This window comes from Anomalospiza imberbis, chromosome 28, assembly GCF_031753505.1.
Source record: "Anomalospiza imberbis isolate Cuckoo-Finch-1a 21T00152 chromosome 28, ASM3175350v1, whole genome shotgun sequence".
Taxonomy (NCBI): Eukaryota; Metazoa; Chordata; class Aves; order Passeriformes; family Viduidae; genus Anomalospiza; species Anomalospiza imberbis.
The window spans coordinates 3021184-3044711 of NC_089708.1; the positions used below are offsets into that span (position 1 = coordinate 3021184).

General features: G+C 47.8%; 1 protein-coding gene across 4 annotated transcripts in view; it reads left to right on the forward strand.

Annotated features, from left to right (window-relative positions):
• Positions 1 to 11917: 11917 nt before the first annotated feature.
• DPYSL2 (dihydropyrimidinase like 2) overlaps positions 11918 to 23528 on the forward strand; it is a 52902-nt gene continuing 41291 nt past the window's right edge. Inside the window, exons 1-2 of one of the 4 annotated variants that reach the window (XM_068174529.1) lie at positions 11918 to 12002; positions 12378 to 12744. In XM_068174529.1, coding sequence (XP_068030630.1) covers positions 12394 to 12744 — 351 coding nt within the window. In that variant the 5' untranslated portion in view covers positions 11918 to 12002; positions 12378 to 12393. Of the gene's footprint in view, positions 12003 to 12367; positions 12745 to 22402; positions 22612 to 23528 lie in introns of those variants that run through there. The other 3 variants (XM_068174528.1, XM_068174527.1, XM_068174530.1) reach the window with 3 other exon arrangements.

Consider the following 23528-nt stretch of genomic DNA (forward strand, 5'->3'; position numbering starts at 1 on the left):
GGTGCTGCTGAAGTTGTGTCAAACCCAGGCCCAGGGGCTGAGTCGGTTGCTAAATCCAGCTCTGCAGGAACCTCATGGCCAGGTTTGGAGCTGGTCCTGGACACCTGAGAATCCCTTGTGCCACCTTTGTCACACTGCTGGCTGGTGGGATAACGTGCCACCACCAGCACAGCTTTAACCTGCTGGAAGTGGATAAATCCACAGCTGATAAACTGCCTGGAAAAGGGCATTAGGGAGGGGGTCTGTACCCACGGATGGTTTTATTGCCCAGAGCTGTTTGTCATATAAAGTGAACCCAATCTTTTTATTGTGCAGAAAGGGGTGATTTTTTTGTCTGCTTCAGCACCTGGAGAGTGAGGGGGTGGATGGCTGTGCTTTGTCTTTAGCTGGGCCTCGTTTCAGTGAGGTTTAAGCTAAAATTCAATAATCTAAATAATCTACAGTGCGAATTTCATGGAGAGGAGGGTATGTTGGTGCAGTGGAGCTGATGGGAGTTTGCAGCCCTGCAGGACGGGGACACAGAGCCCCGGTGTCTGCAGGAGCTCTCTGGCCTCTCAAGAGCTGCATTCTGCTGCCATTGCTATAGTAACTTTCTGCCTCCTGATTTTGTTATGAATGGCAGTGGGAAAGCCTCCGTGCCGGCTCCAGCTGATGCCCTGCTGTTCCAAACATCCTCACAGCTCGCTTTCCTTTTTAACCCCTGAGTGCACAGCGCTTTTTAGCCGGGGGTTCCTTTGTGAGCTTGTGCTTTCTTCCTTTGTCTCTGCACACTCCACAATGAACCGTATGTCCACGGCACACAAAGAGGGGAAATTTGGGAGCTTTGTACAGTTGGATCTTCACAGGAGGGAATGCTGGTGGCCATTCTGGGGAGATAGCAGCTTACAGTGGTGTTTTTGCAGGATGAACTAGAGCCAGTAGGTTCAGCAGCTGCCAGTGCTCTGAAGACTGACTTTGTGCTCCTTTATCACGATGCAGACGTCCCCTCTCCAGACACAATGCAGCTCTTTTCCTTCTGCCAGCATTGCTCTCCCTCTGGGAGCTGTTGCTGCCATGGAAAACATCAGAGATCAGGGATGGTCTGTCCTGTAACCGGTGGGAGCAGAGGCTCGATGTTATCCATGCCAGTTAACAGACGTGTCCCACCGGAGGGACGAGGCTTGTTCAAGCTGAAGGACGAGAGACTCCCCTAGAACTGGGGAAGGAGCTCAGAAATTGGCCCTTGCTGTCACATTAATGGTCTTTGTTTAGGACAGAACTCAAATAACCTTGAAAATGACCCAGTGCTAAAGGCTGCACGCACACAGGAACTCCCAAAAGAACCACGATGGGAGAGAAAGTCACAGGTGAGAGAGACTGATCCATCTCCAAGGAGGGGACAGGTTTCCGGTGACCACATTCCTTGTGTTCTCATAAGGAATCAAACTCAGCTTCCCAACTTAATTATTCCTAGAGATAGTGGTGACTGTTTCCTCCCAGCACCCTGCAATTTATCCTCAGTCAGAGCATCTTTTCTATCAGACCCAATCATTTATTCCCCCCAGGTACTGGTGAAACATTCTTCTTAACTTAGTTTCTACTGCTGTTTGTTAAAGTTAGAGAGTGGGAATATATTTTGGGCTCAGGGAACGTGTCCTCTCTTGAGTTGAACGAGAGAGATACACTGAAAAATGATGTGCTTTAAAATCCTGCTCCACCAAATTGACGGGACTTTCATGGATTTTCTGATGTTGATGATATTTCAGGTAATTCTGTTGGTGCTGAGTTGTGTACATGTTCTTATTAGTAAATAACTGCTTGTCTTAGCACTAGTATTTCTTAAACCTGATTTTTGAGAAGCTGATTAATTAGTGCCTAATGCAGTACACATCTTAAGTAGTTAATTTTGTTATTATGTCTTTTTGTCTTTAATCTCCACATCTAATTTTCTATCCACTAAAGAATTAATGAATTAAAAGATCGATGTATCAATTTACTCAAGTTATCAAAACATTTATAAAATATTTATAAAATATTTATTCAAATTATCTTTGCAGGTAGTTAAGTGATTCTTAAACTGCAGCTCCTAATTTTGAAGTCAGAACTTTTCCTCTTGCAAATATTTTCTTTGATCCTACAAAAGTTCAATTCAACCTGCTTGGCCTCCAGAGGAGACGTTCCCTATCAGATGGAAACCTGAAACTTTACATTTTGATTCACTCAATTTTATTTAACAGATTGTTTGGAGTTGACCTCAGATCTTTAAAACAAAATGCCAGCACACCAGGCCAGTAAAGGCCATTTTGCACAAAATGTAACAGAAATTCTGCACCTCCTGGTACTGCTCCCCTCCAAGAGTTAGTGATACTCTGTGTTTTCATTCCAGCAGGGGTTTTGGGTGATTTTAAACAAATCTTTCCATGTGTAAAGCACATATTGAAGGGAATGCAACTTGTACTCTTTTTGAAACACTGGTACCAAGTTTATGGGATGCTAAAGAAGCATCCTGGATGCTCCCACCCTCCCTGTGGCCCATTCCAAGTGCTCCAACTTGGCAGCAATGGAATCACAGGGATGTCTGGTTTGTCAGGAGTGCCTTCTGCAAGGTTATGGAGAGGAAAAGCAGAGCCCAGGCAGGAGTTAACTCTCTGGGTGATCTGTAAGGCAAACAGATTTATGAAATAAAAGCTTGTAATGCAGTTTAATAAGATTAGATTTATTTAATAAGTGCAACATGAGGATGTTGGTTCATGGCAGCAGCAACAGCAACGCCCCAGACTTTGTGCAGAGCAGCACAAAGAGATCTGAGGCTTCAGGGCTGTTAGTCCATTTAGTCCCTTTTCTTACCACTGATGCTATTCCTGCCTGGAAATAGGGACTGGAAACTGTGAGGGCAGAGCAGTGGTGGAGGAGGATCCCCAAACAGGGCTGGCTGCACGAAACAGGAGCCTGGCCCAGTGTCTTGCTCTGTCCCAGGCTGTTGCTGTGGTTGGAGGTGAATTTGAATTTCTATGCCTCATTTCCCATGTGCACAGTGAGGCCAATAATGCTGCCTTTGTCTGTGGGACTGTTTAAAATGTAATGAGATGAGATTTTCAGAAATGACAAATGGTTTTTGGGGCTGTGTGCGAGTGCTGAGATGAAGGCTTTTCAGAGGGGCCTGGGCTCTCCTGCTGGGCAGCATGGCCTGATTGGGTTTTCAAGCTGTGTCAGCAAAATGAAGAACCTGAACAGTGCAGAGACAGCCCAGGGCACATCACTGCTTGAAATTGAAGCTTGAAGCTTCTTCTTAGCTTTATATTAAAATTCAGCAACACTAAGGTGTCTTTCCAGTTAGCACTGGCTCTCCCAGACATCACACGTGGAGAGGAGAGAAATCTTTGTGAAAACAAGAGGGAAAATAGAAGTTTTTCTTATATGGGGTTTAATGACTTGGTTTGATTTTTGCTTTGATATTTTCAGCAGAAAATTTTCAGCGCAAATTTTCAGCATGAAGTTTTTATTTAACTGTTTGTCGTCCCTGTTCTTCTTTCTGATTTTGAACCAAATTCCAGTTCCATGAGAACACTGATCATCAAGAAAATCTTTGATTGAGGCCTTTGGGAAAGGCTGCTGCTTCTGTGTATGTTTATAATATTATACAGCTCATGACCTGCTGCAATAATAATGTGAAGCATATATGAAGCTTTCGTTCCTTCTGTTTCACTTGAAAGAGTTGCACTGCTTGAAAATCTGTTTTGTGTAGTTATTTCCCATTTTTTTCCAGTTGGAATTGGTACCAATCTGGCACTATGGCCCATTTTAGCCATAGCCATTGGATTTCCAGTGCAGCAGTTCTTTCTTGTCTGTTACTGTCTCTGGTTGGCATTTTTATTGCAGAATAAAGCAGGACAGACTGTTTACCTCTATCAATGGACTCAAGACATTTTTCCTCTCCTCCACCTGGGTTCACCAGGTCAGTGATTGTGTGCATGTAAACCAGCAGGGCATTCAGGGCTGTTTTTCGGAGCCTACCTGTGCAGAGAGGTGCCCTGCATTTAAAATAGGCTCTAAAGCCATCCCCAAATACAAGGTGAAGCTGCTTAATGCAGCTTAATGGTAAGATGCTTTTGTGCCGTGAACTGGTAGAGATTCCAGCCTGTGAAGCTGATAAACAGAACCATCAGCACAAGCCACACCTTCTGAACTCACCTGGGCATTTTCATCCAGCATTCCTTCCTCCCCTGGGGCCTGATGGGCCCTCCCCTTCTTTTCTTTCAGCTTGTGGAGCTTAGACATCCACAATGAACTTCTCACAAGGGAGAGGGGAGGGATTTCTGTGCTGGTGGGATGTGCCTGTGTGAATGTGTGATGAATATTCTCAGCTCTGAGCCAAGTGGGGCTTCTGTTGCTGCCTCTGGGTGCTCAAAACTGGCTCCAGTGCCCAAGGAAGCCTTCCCTGAGCCCAGCATCCTGTAATGTTAGTATCACATGGCAGGTGATGTTCCAGGATATCACTATGTTATATTTAAGTAAGGAGAGGCACATTTCACTGAATGGGAAGTGCTGTAAGAATTGCTAGGGAAGAACAGGGACAGGAGAGAGCAATTCCAGAGCAGCTGAAAGGAAAGGTGAAGCTGGGCTTCACCCCTGATTCAGTTGCAGTATGTTAATCCAAGAATAATTTTTTTTTCATGAGCCTGGGCTCCTTCTCCTGTGGAATTTACATCTGATTTTTATTTTTAGTGCTGTTGTGCCCTGTCTCAGAGGAACCCAGGGAGCTGCCAGCACTCAAAGTCAAGCAGGTGAAATACTCACAGGCCAAGCTGTGCTTTATGACCCTTGCCATTATTTTTGACATCATTATTTATTAACGTAGCCCTTGGAAGGTGTGTGAAGTCACATGGAGCACAGCTCTGGCATGTCTGCAAGAGAAGACCTTATCTGGGGAGGTGGGGAGCAGTCAGGAGATCCCAGTTACAGGACATAAACTGATATTCACTCATTCCTCTGTCCTTTTTGGCCAGTTCTCCCTGCCTTGGAAGGTCAGATTTTAAGCCATGTTCCAATAGTAAATGTTGCCATTATCCATTCTGGCTTCTTTTGAGACAATGCTGGAAAAACTTCAGACAATTTCCAGTCCCCAGATCAATGGCTATTTCCTGCCCAGTACCAGCTCCACACGAATGTCAGTGATGGTGAGCCAGGAGCTGTCATATTCTGAGAGAGGAGTTCGAGGAAATGTTAATATTTAATGCTGCCTTTTTGTGGTTAGATGGGTGAGTTCTCTTAATGACACTGTCTGGAAGAAGCATATCTCAGTCATCAGCTGTAATTCAGCTGTGGTGGGGCTTCCAAATGTCACAGGACACTTATGGATCTCAAGGAAATCAACAATTTTAGAAATTCTGTCTTAAATACTGAACATTTCAGAGATATTCCCGTTGCTTCTGTCCATGATCATCCTAGGAACAGCTGAGAAAAATCTGATTTTAGGGTGGGTTGGTACCTTTCACATGCTGGATTAGTCAGGAGAGATTTTGATAGCAATGAGGGTCTCCACTCCCTCTGGAAGTCACTGAGTATTGTGGGCCTCATTTCCATTTGGGCCTTTGGAAAATCTTCTGGTAATTGACTCAGTTTTGTACTATTGCAGGGACCAAAACTGTTTGCATGGACTAAAACCCACTGGCAACAAAATCTGAGTGGCAGAAATTTGCTAGGGCTACTTTATATTAGCTGAGGTCACTGAGGAAAAAAACATAAAGGAAAAGTGAGGCACAGGATAAACAGAAGTAAAAAGGACCATGGGAAAAAATTATCTTTGTCTCAGCATTTGAATGGACTGTATTCATTTATCAAAAGACTTTCTGCTGGTCTTTAATGTTCCTGAAATAATGTGTCTCATCTTTGAGTGCTCACCGCCAAGAAAAGCTGTCAGCCACTCCAGCAATTATCATATCCCAAAGGGAAGTTGGCTAATGATTTCTCTATGGACAACTTGGTCTTTCAGATTTTGTGCTCTGCCAGAACAATTTCCAATCCAATTAAGCATTTTAGGATTTGATTTGATTTATAATACTCAAGGAATATTCTGGAAATGGCAGCTATTCATTGCCACATCTTGATCATGTGCCTGTGCCTTAGAAAATTCAAATGCCAGGGTGGGATGCAGGGAGCAGCAATGGGTGAGGCAACACACAGAAAGAGGGAAGGTGCCTTTCCCAGCTTCTGGCCAGGCAGGGGAATTAAGATTATTGCAATGCCACATGCAACAAGTTGATGCTTTTAAGGGCTGCATAACTTTGTAAGCAGTGCTGGTTGCAGAATTCAGCACAGCCTAAAAGAAATCCTTGCTCTGAGCATCCCTAAAATGTCGTTGATTTATATTCAAGCTTTGTTGAGCTTCTCTTTGAGAATCAGAGTGGTTTGGGTTGGAAGAGACCTTACAGATCATCCTCTACAGAGATCCAGGCTGGAGCTCTCTAAGCCATCCCTTAAATTACCACAGTGGCTTGTGCCAGGTTTCTTTGCACATTTTCACTGGAGAATTGACTCAGTGGAGTTCTGCTTCTGCAAATACCCAAATTTCACTGGGACCCTGCCTTGCATGATAAATCTTGCGCCCACTGGAAGTATAATAATTAATTATTTGCAATAGGAAGAGCCCCAGATTTGGAAGTAGTTGCTGTCATTTAGTTTAATAATAGCAATTTAGTGGTGGAATATACTGCTGTAATTTCTGTCTGTGTTCTTAATTGTTAAATAATGAAGAAAATCCTGGATTTGCAGCAATTATCTCACCTAAGGATGGAAGACAAAGCAACATAGAGCTCATATTGCCTTGTTTCTAAATCAAATCAAGTTTAATTGTTCTCTTGGAAGTAACTGTGAGGATGGAATGGAATAAAGCACCATTAGACATTTCATTCAGGAGGAGTGGAATCAGAGAACCCCAGAGCAATTTGGGTGGGAAGAAACCTTAAATCCCACCCAATCTCACCCCGTGCCTTGGGCAGGGACACCTTCCTCTGTCCCAGGTTGCTCCAGGCCCTGTCCAGCCTGGCCTTGAACACTTCCAGGAATCCAGGGGCAGCCACAGCTGCTCTAGAATTCTGTCCACTCCCTCACCACTCTCACAGAAAGGAATTTTTTCCTAATATCCAATCTAAAACTGCTCTCTGTCAGTTTAAAGCCATTCCCCTTTGTCCTGCCACTCCAGACTCTTGTAAAAGCTGGGATTTCTTGGCCAGATGGAACAGGAGATTGAAATTGCTGATCACCATTGGTGTGGCACAGGGTTTTCCAGTCAGATTCCAGGGTTCTGTGCACAAAGGAAATCTCAGTATGAGAGTAAAGAGACAATTTTCCCCTTGTTTGACAAGGAGGCAGCCCACTACCTATCTTTGTGCTCACATTTCCTTTCTCTCAGTGTAAAGTTATTTTTGCAAAAGAAAATTGAGCAATCCAGGCTCTTCATGCCGTCCTTCTCCTCATCTCTGCCAAGGCAAATCCCTAGACAGGGATTGTCTCCTTTCATGGGGTGCTCAGTGCTGAAGTCAGGGAGTACTTATGGCGCTCAGGACTTTTGTGCAGGAGCATAAAAGGATCTTAAATTAGGCCAATTCTGCCACTCTCCTCTGCAGTTTCAGGTAAGCGCTCCATTCATCACTTTTCTGAGTGTTATTCCTGTTGGAAGTCACTTGCTCCAAGGTGTCCAGAGTTTTAAGATGTTAAGAAAATCTGAAGAAGTGTTTCTACTTAGTTTCCCTCTTTTGTTCCTTTTATCAATTGATATATCCACATACTATATTATAAATTTATCCCATTTTCATGTGTTGCTAAATGGTTTATCTGCAAATAAGCATTCGGCTTATTCTGCTCTCACACCCCTATAACTGATACAGCAAGAACTAATTAATGCTCATTACAGGAGCAGAATAAAAAGCTGCTCCATGGAGACTGAAGCTGCCAGTGTGATTCCAACTGCCCTGATTCATTTCTAAGGTTGTGCTTAGGTTTCTCCAGTGTTTCCCCACCTTTGTAGGGCCAAGTATGAGCAATTTTCTGAGGAATTTTCATATTGACGCCAGGTTTATGAAATTCAAATGAGGGTTAGTGTCATTCTCAAAGTCATTTATGTGGTTCTCAGTGAAAATAGAAACCCCATGGGATTATTAAACACATGGATTATCAGCTCCCAGTGATTTTTCAGTAAAATGTTGTTATTTCTGTGCATAGAGCATGGGCATATCCAATTGCTGGTTTCATATGTTACCACTCAGGAATTGTTCTGTGTTATGTAGCTGTGAACTCAAATTGAAATATAAATTCCATCATCCCATATTCTCTTTATGATAACAAAGTTGATGGAAATCTGATAATATCTGACTGAGAATTCTGGAATCTTAAACAAGAATCGTGTGTCAGGCATTGTAGAGGTTTAATGGGACTCATGTAGGCAATAATTTCTCTGTCTGGTCCCAAACCCAGAGTGATTTTAGGGGTCTGAGTTCTCACTGCACTGGCTGGTGCATCTTTACTCATGCTAAGACTTTTCCTGGAGGAAGAAATATTTGAGGAATAAAGCTGTGGAATCATGTAGACACATTTAAGTGTTTCAGTTCAAGTGTAACAGAACAGATAGAATTTGCTACAGCTGGGAGTTTTGCAAGGTCTGATACTTGGGTTTCATAGGTGGAAATAAAAAAAAAATTATGGAATCACATCCAGCTGGGACTTTTGCCTCAGCAGCATTTACAGGAGGCATCACCCTGAGGCCATGGGAAACAGGATACTAAGGGGGGACACCTAGCCAGGTCAGGGTGAGAAGAGTGGGGTGATGGGAGCCAGTATGCTAATAGAATTATCCTGTATTTGGTCAGGCTTCTGGTTCTTGTTCTCACTTGGTTCTGGTACATATAAGGTAGTGTTCTGAGTTCACGATTGGACCCTTGCCCTCAAAGATCCCCATACCTGGTTGCATTTGCCACATCCCTGGGTCTTTGGATCTTGCCCCTCAGATGATGCGGTTTCTGCAGTTGTTATTTTGCCATTAAAGATCTTTATTTTTCGGCAAGTTCATCGTACCCATTCCTCTATTTTATGCCACGCTCACACTGCCAGAGCCAGACTAGGGGTCACAGTGAGCTGGACTGCGATACTTTTTAAAATTGCCTCCATTTTTTTTTTTCAGTGTCCATGACAGGACCATAAAAACAGAATTAGTAGGCAGACACTGTGAAATACCCAAAAAGGAGAATAAAGCCAAAGGAGGATGTCTTTTAGCAGTTCAGTCATTTTTTGGAATGCCTGAATTTCCTCTGGGTGATTGAAATCCTCTTTGGTTTGATACGAGAGTACAGCCAGCGTCTCAGCAGATCAGCAGACACAGGTGAGGTCAACAGAATTGCCATAAGCCCAACTAGAAACACAAACCCCAGATAACTGAAATACTGCTGAGTGTGTCCTCGAGTGCCTGTGGAAAGGGGAAGCACTTGGAGATGGATATTCAGTGTGAGGTTATCTGTGTGTTGTGGGGTTATTGTAAAACAGTCAGATCTGCACAGCAGGAAAACTCAGCCTCTGGCAGTGACCTTTACCAGCTCTGAGACATTTGGAGGTTTAGTGCTGTCTGCAGGATTTCATTCCTGTCTGGTTCCCTGCACAGCCTCTGGCTTTCCTGACAGATCCTTCCCACCCCTCCACAGAGCCTGTGCCTGTGGCCATCTGAGCATCTTCCAGGGCTATGCCAAGGGATGAATGAGCTGGATTCCAGGCTGTCCCTGAAAGCCACTGCCTTCATCTCAGCAAACTACAGAACATGTCAACACAATCACTCCAGGGCTTTCCTCCTGCTGGAACCTCCACCAACACTCGACACAGCTCCAGTGCTGCCTGAGCAGCAGTGCTGTGGCAATTAATATTTATAAACCTTAAATAAAACAGCACTTGTGTGTACCTGAGAGACCATCTGTTGGGCTGCAGTCCCCAAGCAAGCACCTGAGATCAGCATGGCTGTAACCCTGCTTGGGTCCTCGGGGAGGATCCCAGGAGGGGAAGGAGGTGGGGCTGTTTCCCTGGAGAGCCCCTGTCTTTGGATTCCTTCCTCCTTCATTAGTTACCAGAGCACATCATCCTCATCCTTCAGGGCCAAGCTGCAGGCTTTTTTTTTTTTTTTTTTTCCTTTTAGTCTGGAGTTTTTTATCACTGTGCTGTTCATTTACTACTGGGCTTTGCTCGGTTGTGACCTTGGCTTTGGTGATTTTCCACCTTTTGGATACAAATGCCTTGATTTGGGTGTGGTTTTGCAGGGAGAGATGGCTCTGTGATTATTATTTTTTAAATACACCTCGATTTATTTCTTTTAGTGTTTTTTGTTTTTTTTTTTTTTAATCTTGCAAAGGTGCTTGGTAGCCATTTGGACACAGATGCCTCTCAATTAACAGTTAATGCATGCATGTGCAAAGATGCCTATCAATGAATAATGCATGGGAATAAGCAGCCTGGCCATTGGGTTTGGCCTGCACAAATATTGCATATGGATTATCCTGAGGGTCCCAAATCACACATGAAAAACGTATTATCAGGTGGAGACAGCCATGTTCTACCTATTGTGCGCTGCACTTCTTACCTTTGTGACCAGACTGGCTCTGCTCCCACGCCCCCAGGGTCTCCCAGGCTCACAGGTTCTGGTGGACTCTGCTCGAAGAGTCCCTTTGGGAATGACCCCAGCCCTCCCTCCACCTCGCTGGCCCCGGAGCGGCTCGTTTAGGTACAAAGCCCGGGGAATAAGTCCCAGAGGATGCCAGACACGCGTAGCAGGCGCTGGGTTGGAGCCCGGCAGCGGAGGGGCTGCTCCGGGCAGCGAGAGTCCCCCGGGCTCCGAGCCGCCCTGCGCCGGGCGCGGCTGGTGCTGAAGGGACAGCGCCGGTGGCTGGGCCGGGACCAGCCGGGGCCCCCGCCTCTCCCTTGACCTCAACCCCTCGGCCCCATCTTCCCTCTTCCCCATCTCCTCCGCGCTGCATCTCTCCTCGCCCTGCTCCCCATCCTCGCTCTGCCCTCATCTGCTCTCCATCCCCCATTTCCCCTTTGTCCCCCGTCTCTTCTGTGCCCCCACCTCTCCTCGCCCCCATCTCCCCCCTGCCCCATCTTCTCTCTAGCCCATCTCTCCTTTCCTCCCCATCGTTCCTCTGCTCCCATCTCCCTTCTGCCCCCATCTTCCCTTTGCCTCCCTGCCCTTGCCCCCATCCTCCTTCTGCCCCCGTGTCCCCTTTGTCCCCATCTCCCCCACCTCCCCTCGCCCCCGTCGCAGGGTCACTGTCACCACGGGCAAGGAGCACGCGGGGCTGCTGTGTCTCCTCCTCTAGAAACCTGCCCTCAGCCGTAGCCGCCTTTGGCTGCCTCTCCTGGTCTCCCGCAGGGAGGAACCGGGGTCTCCTGGCACTGCAGAGGCTTAACTGACTCGCAAGGTCAATAATTTCGGCTCCTGGAGGTAAGTCCCGGTTGCCAGCTCGTTTTCCTCTCTCCCCCGGTTCCCATATCCCTCTCCCATCTGTGTCTCTTTTTCATCCTCTCTTCAGTGCCATCCCCCAGCCCTTTTTCCCCCCTGAAGAGGGTGTGCACCAGCGACGCCCGAAACCCCAAGAAGCTGAGTCAGCGTTCTGCTCCTAAACCCCACTGACCCAGCTGCGATCCCAGCTGCCCCCGCCCTCCGGCTCCGCGGCGCTCGGAAAAGTGAGGAACAATGGGATTCCCGGAGCACTCCACCATTGCTGGGCTGGGGGAGGCAGGGAACAGGCTGGTGGGAGGAGGGGACGGACAGAAGCAGAGCCCCTTTCTGCCCTGCCCGGGCAAGGGGAGCAGCCGGAGGGGAGGAGGTGCCCGGTCTCCATCAGCCTCCTGGAACAGCGAGATCTGCACGCCGGGGAAGGGGAGGGGGAGAGGGAGGGTGTGAAGGGGGCTGTTGCTCCAACCTGATCGAGTCCATTTGCCAGTTCACCATTCGCATCACTTCCGGAGCAGTCCTCAGTTTCTGCTGCAGAGTGAGCTTTTTTTTTTTTTTTTTTTTTTTTTTCCCTCTCTCTCTCCTTTTCCCTCCCTCCTCATCTGGATGCTGGGAACTTGAAGCCTCCTCCCTTTATTGCAGCAGGATCTGCCCCATCCTTGCCTCAACTTTGCGCTGCATCAAAGAAAGAGAGCGAGCCACAGGCTGGCTGGTGCCGATGGGGGCAGGGGACCTGCCGGGCACAGCCCTTTGCAGTTGATGTTGCCGTATCTCTAGGACCCAGATCCGTCTCTTTCCTATCGCTTTCCTTTTTCCCCCTCCCCACCTCTTCTCTCTCTCTGTGTGTGTGTGTGTGTGTGTGTGTGTGTGCAGGATCCTCCTGGTTACCGCTGTTATTATTCCCCCTTAGCAGGGAGACCACCCCAGCCATGGCAGAGAGGAAGCAGAACGGGTGGCAGGGCGAGGAAGAAGAAGTGCCAGCCTTCTTCAAAAACCTGGGCTCGGGCAGTCCCAAGCCCCGGCAGAAATTCTGTGGCATGTTCTGCCCGGTGGAAGGCTCCCTGGAGAACAAGACCATCGACTTTGACTCGCTCTCGGTGGGCCGCGGATGTAACAAAGTCGTGGCAAAGCAGAAGGATGTTGCCCACCTGGGTCCAGATGCTCAGTCCGTCTACTCCAAGCAGAGCGGGAAGGGAGGGGAACCATCTGTTGAATTCGGGAGAAAGGTGGAGATCAGGAGTGCCACGGGGAAGGAGGCGCTGCAGAACCTGAATGACAAGGTGGGTGCATATATATAGAGATATATTTATATATATATGTTGTGTGGGGCGAACTCGGGCACGCGATAGGCTGCAGAGAGGACGGATCCTCTCCACCTGCAGCCGCTGGCTTTTATGTCCCCTGCATCCGTGTGGCAGCCTGTGCTTTCCCCTGGGCAGCAGCATCTCTCGCAGAGCCTTCCCTCCAGAGCTCGAACGCTGTCCGGGTGCTCTCTGCAGGTGTACGAGAGGGGGGCACAAGAAGAAAGAAGATCCCCCCCCCCCACAAACACCCCGCCCTGCCCTCCTGTCTGGGGAGAAACAGCGACTTTTTTGTTTCTTAGGCGATTCCCCCAGCACGAAGGTAGGGAAATGCCCCACCCAGGCAGGGAATGCAGCTCACGGAACAGAAACGCGATTGTGAGCAAAAGAGCATCAGTGAGCCTCCACCTACCGGGATCAAATCCCTGCAGGCTTCTTCCAGGGGGGACTCCTACCCCTGCTCCCAGGGGAGGACAGGCGCCGGAGCGACCCCGGGGAGCTGCATTTCAATGCCAATTTTCAGCAGGGCTGCTGGCTACAGTGGGAATTTTTGACTCGGGAAGATCTGGGACTTTCACAGGAATGTGGCATCCTCGTAGCAACCCAGAACTCCTCCCAGGATTTTAAGACTGCTGCAGATACTTCTCATTCTCTGGATTTGTCAGGGTGTAATGAAGCCCATTCTCTTCCAGAGGCAAAACCCACTGAACCCATAGATCTCCCCGACCATGCCCATCTGCTTTCCTCAATCGATTTACACCAGCTTTACTCAGCTGTGAGCCAGGAAATACTCAGTGCACACCTCTGACAATACTGGCAGAGGCTGGAAGAGCAGAAATGAATGAATGAAGTACCCGCCAGCAGCCTGCTAAACTCCTGGTGTAGGGCAGGAGTTTTTCTGAGCAGTCTCCCAGTGGGTACAGAGCAGCCCTTTCTTCTGGAAGCTGCTCCTAGGATGTGCATTCTGGTTTTTAATTCTGATGTGGGTTGTGTATGCTGGGCAGAAGTCTGCCTGGAATTCAGAATATGGGCTTGTTCACCACTTTCTCCTGCTTTCAGAAACGTGAAGTATTACTGGAGGTAATATAAAACTATAAATTAATCAAATGTATTCGTTATAAAATATAAACTAGAGGCTCATCCTCCCCAAATCAGACTCTGCTGCAGTGACCTAGGGGCTCCATCCAGCCTTATTACCACATGTGAACCACTGCTGTTACAAAGAGCTCACAAAGGCAGGCACAGATTTTCAGAATTCCCACACACCAGCCCCAGTGAGGAGGAGGATGTGCTCCACACTGCTCCAAACCTGGTTTCCCAAACTCAAACAAAAAATTTGTCACTACAGATGCCTCAAGTTTGCTTGATCATGCTGGAGTGTCTATTAAAGGAGTAACTTTCCATGATTAATTAGTCTTGTTGGACCAATCAAGGTGCATTTCAAGAATAAATGGCTTTTTCATCTTGGGGAGTCAAAGGTTCATGACATTTTAAGAGCTAATTTTGGACAATCTGATGTCCTGTGGGACATAAGTATAAGCAGGATATACATTAACTCCAAAAAGATAAATTATTTTCTGACCAGTATAATAAAAATTTAAGTACAACATTGTGCAAAATCAGAATCCGCTGAGAATATTAATAATATTTTTTTAAAGTGTGTCTTTTGTTCTATTTTAAAGATTATTGTCTAAATGTTAACTGAGGAGATGAAATAATGGGATGGTACAAAACATTTGAGCAGTTTCTCGTTAGCTTTACTTAACACTGATGCCAATGGATCGTGATATGAGGGGTGGTGAGCACTGGGGTAAGTTAAGTCTCTTGGGATAAATGTCATGCTATGGATTGGGAATTTATTGCAGGAATGTTTTAGCTTTGGTTTTCCAGCTGACTGCACCCATAGCTTGAATCAATGGTTAAATCCTCAGCAAGTAAAATTGGCTTTATGGGTTTAAAACGCAGTCATCCTTTCTGTCACATATAGAAAGATCTTGTCCTAATCACCTTTGAAATAGTTAACAAAGCAATATGGACAAGCTATTTTTTATATTTTTCTCTGAGGTCTCAACTGTCAAGAGGATAAAAAAAGGGATGTAATTATTCCACATTAAATTGCAATATTTTGTTTTGTGGGACAAGATAAGGGCAATCAAATCTGTGTCTGTCTTGCCTGGGACATTCTGTAGCCATCTATCATGTGTTGCCCCTGGGCTGTGCTGCCTCATAATTCAGGGTTAAGATCATCTCTGGAGGCACCAGGAAGGCTCAGCCTCAGTTCCAGCAGCATTTGCAGCTCCGTCTCTGGTGGCCAATTCAACAGGTCTGCAGCTCAGCTTGGAGCCAAGCTCTGCTGCTTCCAGCTGCCAGGCCTTGGAGAACTGACTGTGCTTCTGTTTCCCATCTGAACTTTCTCATCTTCCCTGGTTGGGCTGTTCCTGTTTCTGGAGCTGCTGGTTCAGTGTCTGGCCCTGCTCAGTGCTCCGAGGCCCTGACCCCAACACTGGGATGTGCCAAGAACATAATCTTCAGATGTGGGATTCCTTAAATGAGGCAAGAGATCCTTGGTCTGGCTCTCAGGAGCTGCTGTGCACCTGGAAGATCAATTTCTGCAGTGGGATTTACCCACAGGACAATCCAGGTTGGAAAAGCCTTCCAAGAGTATCAAGTCCAAGCTGTGTCCAATTCATATCTTGTCCCCAGCACAGAGCTCTGAGTGCCACTGAGTCCAGGCGTACCTTGGACACCTCCAGGGATGGGCACTCCAACCCTCCTCGGGCAGTTCCAAGGCCTGAGCACCCTTTCCATGGGGAAATTCCTCCTGGTGCCCACCCTGAGCCTGCCCTGGCCCAGCCTGAGGCCGTTCCCTCTGCTCCTGTCCCTGTTCCCTGGGATAAGATCCCAAATCCCCCCGGCTGTCCTCTCCTGTCAGGAGCTGTGCAGAGCCACAAGGTCCCCCCTGAGCCTCCTTTTCTCCAGGCTGAGCCCCTTCCCAGCTCCCTCAGACTCTCCTGGTGCCCCAAACTCTTCCCCAGCTCTGTTGCCTATCAGCTCTGCTTTGTACTCAGTGCAGAAGCTGGAAGGTTCCTGGTCCCAGAGCAGGAATGGCATCCCAGGGCAATATTCCCCTTTTCCTTACATGACAAGTCTTGAGAGAGGGGCATTCATCTGGGGTTTGAGAAACTTTGGCCATTGATTGCTTGAGCTGGGTCATTTCTCCTAGTGTATTTCTCAGATTTCCTATATCTCTAATTGCTATTCCTTCCTCCTGCATTTCTGGGAGAATGACAGTATTTTAGGGAACATCTATAGAGAAAAGCAAGGTTTAATTGCAAGAGAGATCACAAGGGCTTTAATCTGGTTTGCAGAGAGAGCCTGAGTAGCTGCTCAGACCCTACAACACCAGTACAAGACCTGGGATCCCAGATCTCTCCTTCATTTGCCATCTCGTAGTTACTCCAGTGGTTCAGGTGTTTCCCCTGTGCACCTTTACATTCCTTTTTTGCCTCCCTTAAAACAGTTCCTGGCCCTCTGGGAAGCACAGAGCTCTGTGTGTAAACTGCTGGTCTAAACCAACAAAGCCTATTGTAACAAATAACAACGATGAATAAACAGACAGTAGGAAAATGTTTTCAGTTTAGAATTGATAGGAGAGGACTCACTTGCAAAACACTGTCATGAAGCTTGTGACATGACTGGACTTTTTCCTAAAACCTCAAAGCTCTCAGGATCATGGTTGTTCATTCCTGGAGAGAAATAATGAATAACAGGATGTTGTTGAGAGCTCAAATAATCACAGACTCTGGAACATTAATGGAACTGTTGTCTAAAACAAAGGAGCTGTTCCAGACAGCTGGAAATGCAGTCCTGAGTTTAATTTGTTACAATGCCTGCAATTTTTCTAGCCTTGTTTCGACAATCATTGCTTGCAAAATAATCATAAGGGAGGATGACTTGCACGCTCTTCCAATGGGTCAGGATGGTTTGTGGGGAAAAAAACCCAAAAAACAACAGTGAGGAGTAAAAATGCCAAAGTCCTCTTAACTTCTTCTCAAAGCCATCATTCTGCACAGCTGCTGTTCCATACGTCCAATGGGTGTCTTCTGGAGTGGTTCCACATGCAGAATTTACTAATACCACACTTCCATGCAGGAATGAGCAAGGGGTTTTGATTATAGGACCAGTGGATTATTTGGGCTAAAGATTTTATGGGAAAATTTAAACACTTGGAGCCAGATCTCCCTGCTCGGCTAGGAGCTCGGCTAGGCTGCATCCCAAGGGATTACTGGCACATGGGAGTGGCAGTTTGGTGTGCCACCCTTATGCCACCTCCCTGGACGCCACTGAACGGGCCCCATCTGGTTTTAGTAGGTGCTGAGCAGTCATTTAGGGTCTGCCTAAGGCTTTTTACCTGCAGGGCCGTGTCTGACTCCCAGTATCACACGTCTGTCTTGTGGCACATCAAATCTGGGTGTATCTCCGGGGATGTTGTTGTAAAGTTGGAAAATGACGTTGTCAACAAAGTTCAGGTGGGGTTGGGGGCATGTGTTCTCATGAACTCTCTTAGCTTATAAAACAACAGCATTTGGGAGCAGAAAACCAACAAAACCCAAACCTCTCTGCACTTCTGTGTGATTATCAATGTCCTGTCCTGTGATCCCCTCCCAAAGAGCAGGAATGACTCTTATGGTGGGAGAATACAGGTCGAAATTCCATTTTTTCCCTGAGTCATGATCATCCTCCACCTCAGAGGAAGGCAAAGCTGGCTGGCACAAGCAGGGACAGCAGTGGCTGAGAGCCTGATGCTTTGCCCTCTAAGTTTTTGGGGAAGGAGAAGGGATTATAATGATAAAAAGCGGTATAAATCAATGAAAACAGCCATTTCTTAGCACCTACCCATGCTTCCCATGGGCCTGGGGGTGCGAGGGGATGAAAGGGAGAGGCAGTGACAGCGAGGCCTGAATGTCCCATGCCTTTGTTCCAGAAATTCTGCATGGTGCAGGTCAGGGCAGCATGTGGCTGTGAGCAGTTTGGAGAGAATAGCACATTTTTTCTGTGAATTGTACAACCCCTGACAGAGCAACCCCTGTCTAGAACCCTGAAGAGAGCCTGGCTTGTTCCCAGGTACGTGATGGGGAATTGTTTAATTGCTGGGATTGTTTGAGGATAATTCACATCATGGTGCTCAGGACATTTCGTCTAAGAAACACACTCCAACATTAACAGCCTTCTTAAAATGCTATTTTTGAGCCTCCTGAAGGGTTCTCTGGATATTAAAAGAAAGAAAATAAATTGTAAGGTTAATTTTAATTTGCAGATTGAATGTACATTTTGATTGACCTGTTTGTGTGGCTAGAAAGTGAATCTTACTCTCAAAGAAAGTGATAATCTGTATGCAAAAAAATCAGGCTGTTTCTCTGAGAAGCTGTATGATTTTTACCTCCTCACAGTAACATGTTTGACCCCCATGGTCATTTCTACGCTATGACTTAATTTTAATTTTCTGCTCTAAGATAATAAAACAAGAGGTGTCCGTTGTCAAGTACAACTCTCCTCAGTAAATTTAATTTAGAGTGATTAATGAAGGACAGTTCTTACATAATCTTTTGGGAAGGACCAATGTAACTCCTCCTACCATGTATCAGCCTGGATTTAATCCTCCCTACTCTTCCTAGGATGCAGGATGTTCGTGGATCCATGGAAAACTCCTTTAAAAACATTGAGAGTTGGAGCGGATGCAACAATTGGCATTGGCAGGATCATGGCAGAAAATTAGGGCCTGATGGGTGAACTCCTGGAAGCTCTTTTGGCCTAATTTATTTAAATCCATCTCTGATCCCTCTTTTCATTATGTTTTAAAATGGATATTTCCACTTGCAGGTTTTTTAATTTCATGGCAAAATGCCATTGTGGACACACCTGTAAGTATTCAGTAGAAGAAATCTGAGTGTTGAAGAAATCATGTGGGCTTTGTTGCCATTACAATAAAATTCCACAGAGGAAGAAGCTCTTTTTAATAGTTCTTTTCCCAACCATCCAGTAACTCCACAGTGGGAATGAGTTTCTTTTCCAAGTGCTTTATGGTAATTCACAGAATCTGTAAGTTAAGATTCAGAGCTGATGTAAATTGATTTCCTCTGATGCCTGCGCTGATTTATTTCAGCATGGATTTATTTTGATGATTTTAGCATAGATTATCACTGCACAGGGACTCTCATATTCCTGTGCCATTCTCCCTGTAGACATTTGCAGGATATAAATTTAGACACATATATGTTCCTGTAACATGAAGTAAGTTTTTTGCAGCCAAGAGCCTCACAAGAAGTGCTGCAGCAGCTGGGCAGGAAGGGCTGATGGTAACCCGGGCCAATACTCCCCCAAATACCTGAAGCCTGAGGATGGGTCAGGGACACTCTTGTCTTTCCCTTTATTAGCATTAATTAGACAGTGCTCATTGATGTGACACCTTTAATTTTATCCTGTTCAGCCCCCTGTGTGCATGAAGAGACATGTGGAAGACCAAGTGCATCAGCATTATCCAGAAATCCCATTACTTCTCAAAATATCCTAGCACTGCTGTAGGGCAGCAGGGCTGCACCCAGCCCAGCCAGGATTTAACAAGGAAGTTCAATTCTCGTCTTTAAACAAAGGACCCAACTCCTGCCCCTGACATTTCATGAATAGTTACTTTTCTTCATTTGACTTATGGGGGAATTTATGCAGAAACTAGAGATTTACCAGATGAATTACTCAGAGAATCATGGAATGGTCTGGGTTGGAAAGAACCTTAAAGCTCATCCAATTCCAACCCCCTGCCATGGGCAGGGACATCTTCCACTGGACCAGATTGCTCCAAGTTCTATCAGAACCAACCAAAAAGATGCACTTAAGTAATTCCAAGTTGTTCCCCACTTGTTCTCATCCCAACATTGTCCATTAGCTCCTCTCCTCTCCTCTCCTCTCCTCTCCTCTGAGATTATACAATAGGCAATTTCCATTCCTCACCTTTTTTTTAGCAAGGCTAAATAAACCAGTTTGCAACTACAGTAATTTAAAAATTATGTATTTTGACAACGTTTTAGCTCATTGTTAAAAGCAAAGAAAATTGGGGCATATCGGTGTGCTGTAATGGAGCTAAGAGACATGCTTGGGAGCTCAATTCTGGTCCTAAATCATGGAATTCTTAAAAATTTGGTGCTGTGTAGATGTTGCATTTTCAACAACTGTGGTTTTCCAGCCCTTTAATCTCTGAATTTACTTCATTCTGTATTACTTAGGTTCTTGCAACAAGGTGATGAGAAAGACAAGGCTAAGTGTCACGTGAAGATTGGTTATTGCTTTCTGACCCTAGTCACTGCTGGATCCAAGTTATGGAATATATGATTACGGAATACTCAGTGCTCAAGAACTGCTGCTCTGAATTAAGCCCATGTTCAGTAGGAAGCCTTTTTGAAATAAGAAAAGAAAAACTGAAATAGGTGTGTTTGGGCAGCTGAGATGGGCTCTAGGTGTGTTGGTGTTGGTGCCAGCTCCCAACCTTGAGCAGTGTGTGATTCCTCTCTGCTACTCTCCTACCTGCAAATAAAAAGCATGGAACCATTCAGACATTAAACTGAGGAGGAAAACAAGCATCAAAGAGAAAAAAAGGGAACAGTTGCACTGTCTAAATTTAGAGACCTGATATAGACACTTGGTGCCATGTTCTCAGCAAAAATATGCTAAGGTTTCAAATCTTCTTCAAGCCCACATCAGAGGCTCAGGATAACTCATTCAGGGTTATCTAGTCTAATCATTAAATCAAAATAAACCCTACAGGCTGACAAATTAATCATTTTGTCACTGCCATAATAAGCCACTTTTTCATTTGTTGCTAATTGGATATTAACTGATTGACACATCAGCTCCTTAAATGTTGTGTGATATCCTACCTATACCCAACAAAAACTACTTCCCTATATTCCTTAGAGCTTCCTGTGAATAAATGAACATAAAAGGTCGTGGTAGAAGTCTGTTTGAATAGATGTTGTCTTTATAATGATTTATTGCTCTCCTAGACCAAAGGTTTCATTTCTTACTGGCTGTGCATGGTGTGTTTGGATATGTAGAGATCACAATTTCATGTCAGGCAAAGATGCCGTTTGTGTGATGTGAAATTCATCGTGAGTGAGGGAAGGTAAGTCTTTGATCATTAATTATTAGCTATAATCTTCAAGCAGAAGTGAATTTGTGGCATCGAGTTCTCAAAAAATTGTGTTGTACCTTACCCCAGCACAGCTGATGTCCGAGGAACCTGTTTGGCCACGGATCCCACCACCTTTCCCTGCACTGAGACAAGTGCACTGTAAACAATGAGGAGATATTTATGCCATTTAATGCATTTCTTTCCTTGAAGTACCAGCTTATGGAGTTCAGGGACTGAGAAATTTGACTCCAAGTGTGACTGCAACATGGAACACGGAGTTGGCAGCACTGGAGTAGTAAGGAATGGCCCGAGGGACCATGGAGAGGACCCCCACGCCCGGGTGCGTAGCTCTGAGCCCACATTTCCCTGGCACTAAGGTTTCAGGTTAGTGACCACAGGTGTCTGGGGGGGGTTGCATCTGGGCTGGATTTTCTGGACGAGGTGTGGGAGAAGGCAGACTGGGAAAACAAAGCGTCGGGAGCGGCTTCAAATCTTCATTCCCTTCCCCCCCCCGTCCGCCAATTTGCTAACTGGGAGCGCCAGGAAGGGTGGGGGTAGGACAAAGGAGCTCGAAAGCAGCGAGTTCCCCAGCGGGCATCCTCCGCTCTTTTCGTGCGGGGGCTCGGATGGAGGGCTGTCCGCAGCGCCGGCAATGGGGGATGCTCCCGCTCCTCCCGGGACGCGGTACAGCCTCAGTGGGGGATGCATGGGCGTGTCCGCACACCTGGGAATGGTGGGGTCGTTCCTGCACCGCGCAGCCCCGGCGGGGAATAAAACGCCGTGTTCGCATCTCCCGAAGGGCTCATTTCGCAGAGCCCCGCCCAGCGCTGCGGCTTACTAACCCGGGGCCCCATGGAAGCGTTTCGGTGGGAGCGGGGGGCCGGCCGGGCGGTGCCGGGCGTATCCCGATGGATGCCGGCTCGTGCATCCCGAGCTGATTTCCCGACACGTCCCGACGCCTTCCCGCCCCGCGCCGCCGCTCCCGCGCCCCGCGCCCGGGAGCGCGCAGCGCCTCTCGCCGCTCATTTACATTCCGCGCGCCCCCCCCCGCTCTCCCATTGGCTGGAGCCCGCCGTTGATTTGCATCCCGGCGGGCGCTCAGCCAATGGCGCGGCGCGCCGGGCGGGCGGGGCCCGGGAGGGGCGGGGGCCGCATGCGCGCCTCCCGCCGCGCTGCTGGGGGCTGGGCCGGGCTTGGCTGGGCCGGGCTGGGCCGGGCTGGGCCGGGCTTTGCCGGGGCTGGGCCGGGCTTTGCCGGGGCTGGGCTGGGCCGGGCTCCGGGCACAGGGAAGAAAGGGAGGCGCGCAGGGTTGGCTGCTTCTCCCGTTCCTGCCATTGCGGAGAGCCGATCGCCTCTCGCGGCGCGCCGCTTTCCCCCCCCCCCCCTCCCGCGCTCCCCTTCCCTGGATCGCAGTGATTTGGCTTCGGGGGATTTATTTTTGTTCTGGTTTTTTTTTTGGTTTTTTTTTTTTTTTCCTTGATCTGCACACTGGTGAAGGGGAGATCGCGGAGCAGTTGCTGCGCGGGAGACAATAGCGGTGCAGCAGCCGCCGCGCTTCTCTTTTTTAAAAAATATATATATATATAACATTATTGACTAAATACATCGGGGGTTGATTTCCCAAGATGTCTTATCAGGGGAAGAAAAATATTCCGCGGATCACGGTGAGTGGAGCGCAGGGGGATAGCGGCGGGGAAGGGGGAGGGGTGCGCGGAGATGGAGCCCTTTGTGTGCCGGAGCGATGCGGGGCTGGGGCAGGATAATGGGATCAGGGATAATGCGGCGCTTCCTGTGCTGCAGCGCCGGGGGGGCCGGGGTCGGCGGAGCTGAGCCCCGGCCGGGGGCGGATTCAGCGGCATCGCCCCGCGGCAGCGCAGCGCCGGCCCCGGGAGAACATCGGGGACCCCCGCTCGGGCGCCCTCGGGTTGTGCCCGGGGAGGGGTCCCAGCCCTCGGGTTGTGCCCGGGGAGGGGTCCCAGCCCTCGAGCTGTGCCCGGAGGGGCTCTCCCAGCCCTCGGAGTGTGCCCCGGAGGGGATCGGTGCCTCCCCCGGGGGCTCCATCCCCGCCCGCCCCAGCCCGGCGAAGGGCGGCGCCGGGCGAGGGCATCAGCTCGAGACCCCAGTCCCCGCCGGGCTGGCGCTGGGGATTTTCCAGGGTAGCCTTTTCTTCGCCGGGAAGCTTCTGGCAAGGCGCAGGTTTCGGTGCGGTCCTGGGGGAGCAGGGAAGGAGCCGTTATATAAACCCTTCCCTCGGTCTCCTTGTTGTGGGAGCCGATGTAGGGCAGGTATTGCAGATCCAAGGGTACCAACTTTTGGTTACGTAAGATATCCTCAACTAACGGGCTGCTGGAGCCGCTTATTTTTTTGGACCCAGGAGTTTTTCGTCCTTGGCAGCGGTTCCTCACCTTCTCCACGGACACACCCTTCCCCGTCCTCCTTCCTCATCCTCGGGGGCAGGAAAAGGAGCTCCGAAACGGGGCTTTGGCGTGTCGGGTTTGGGCAGGAGTCGCTGGATTGTACAATTGCAGTGTTTAAGGAAGGGAGAGGATGTGCAAAATGGTTATTGATAAATGGAGCATCC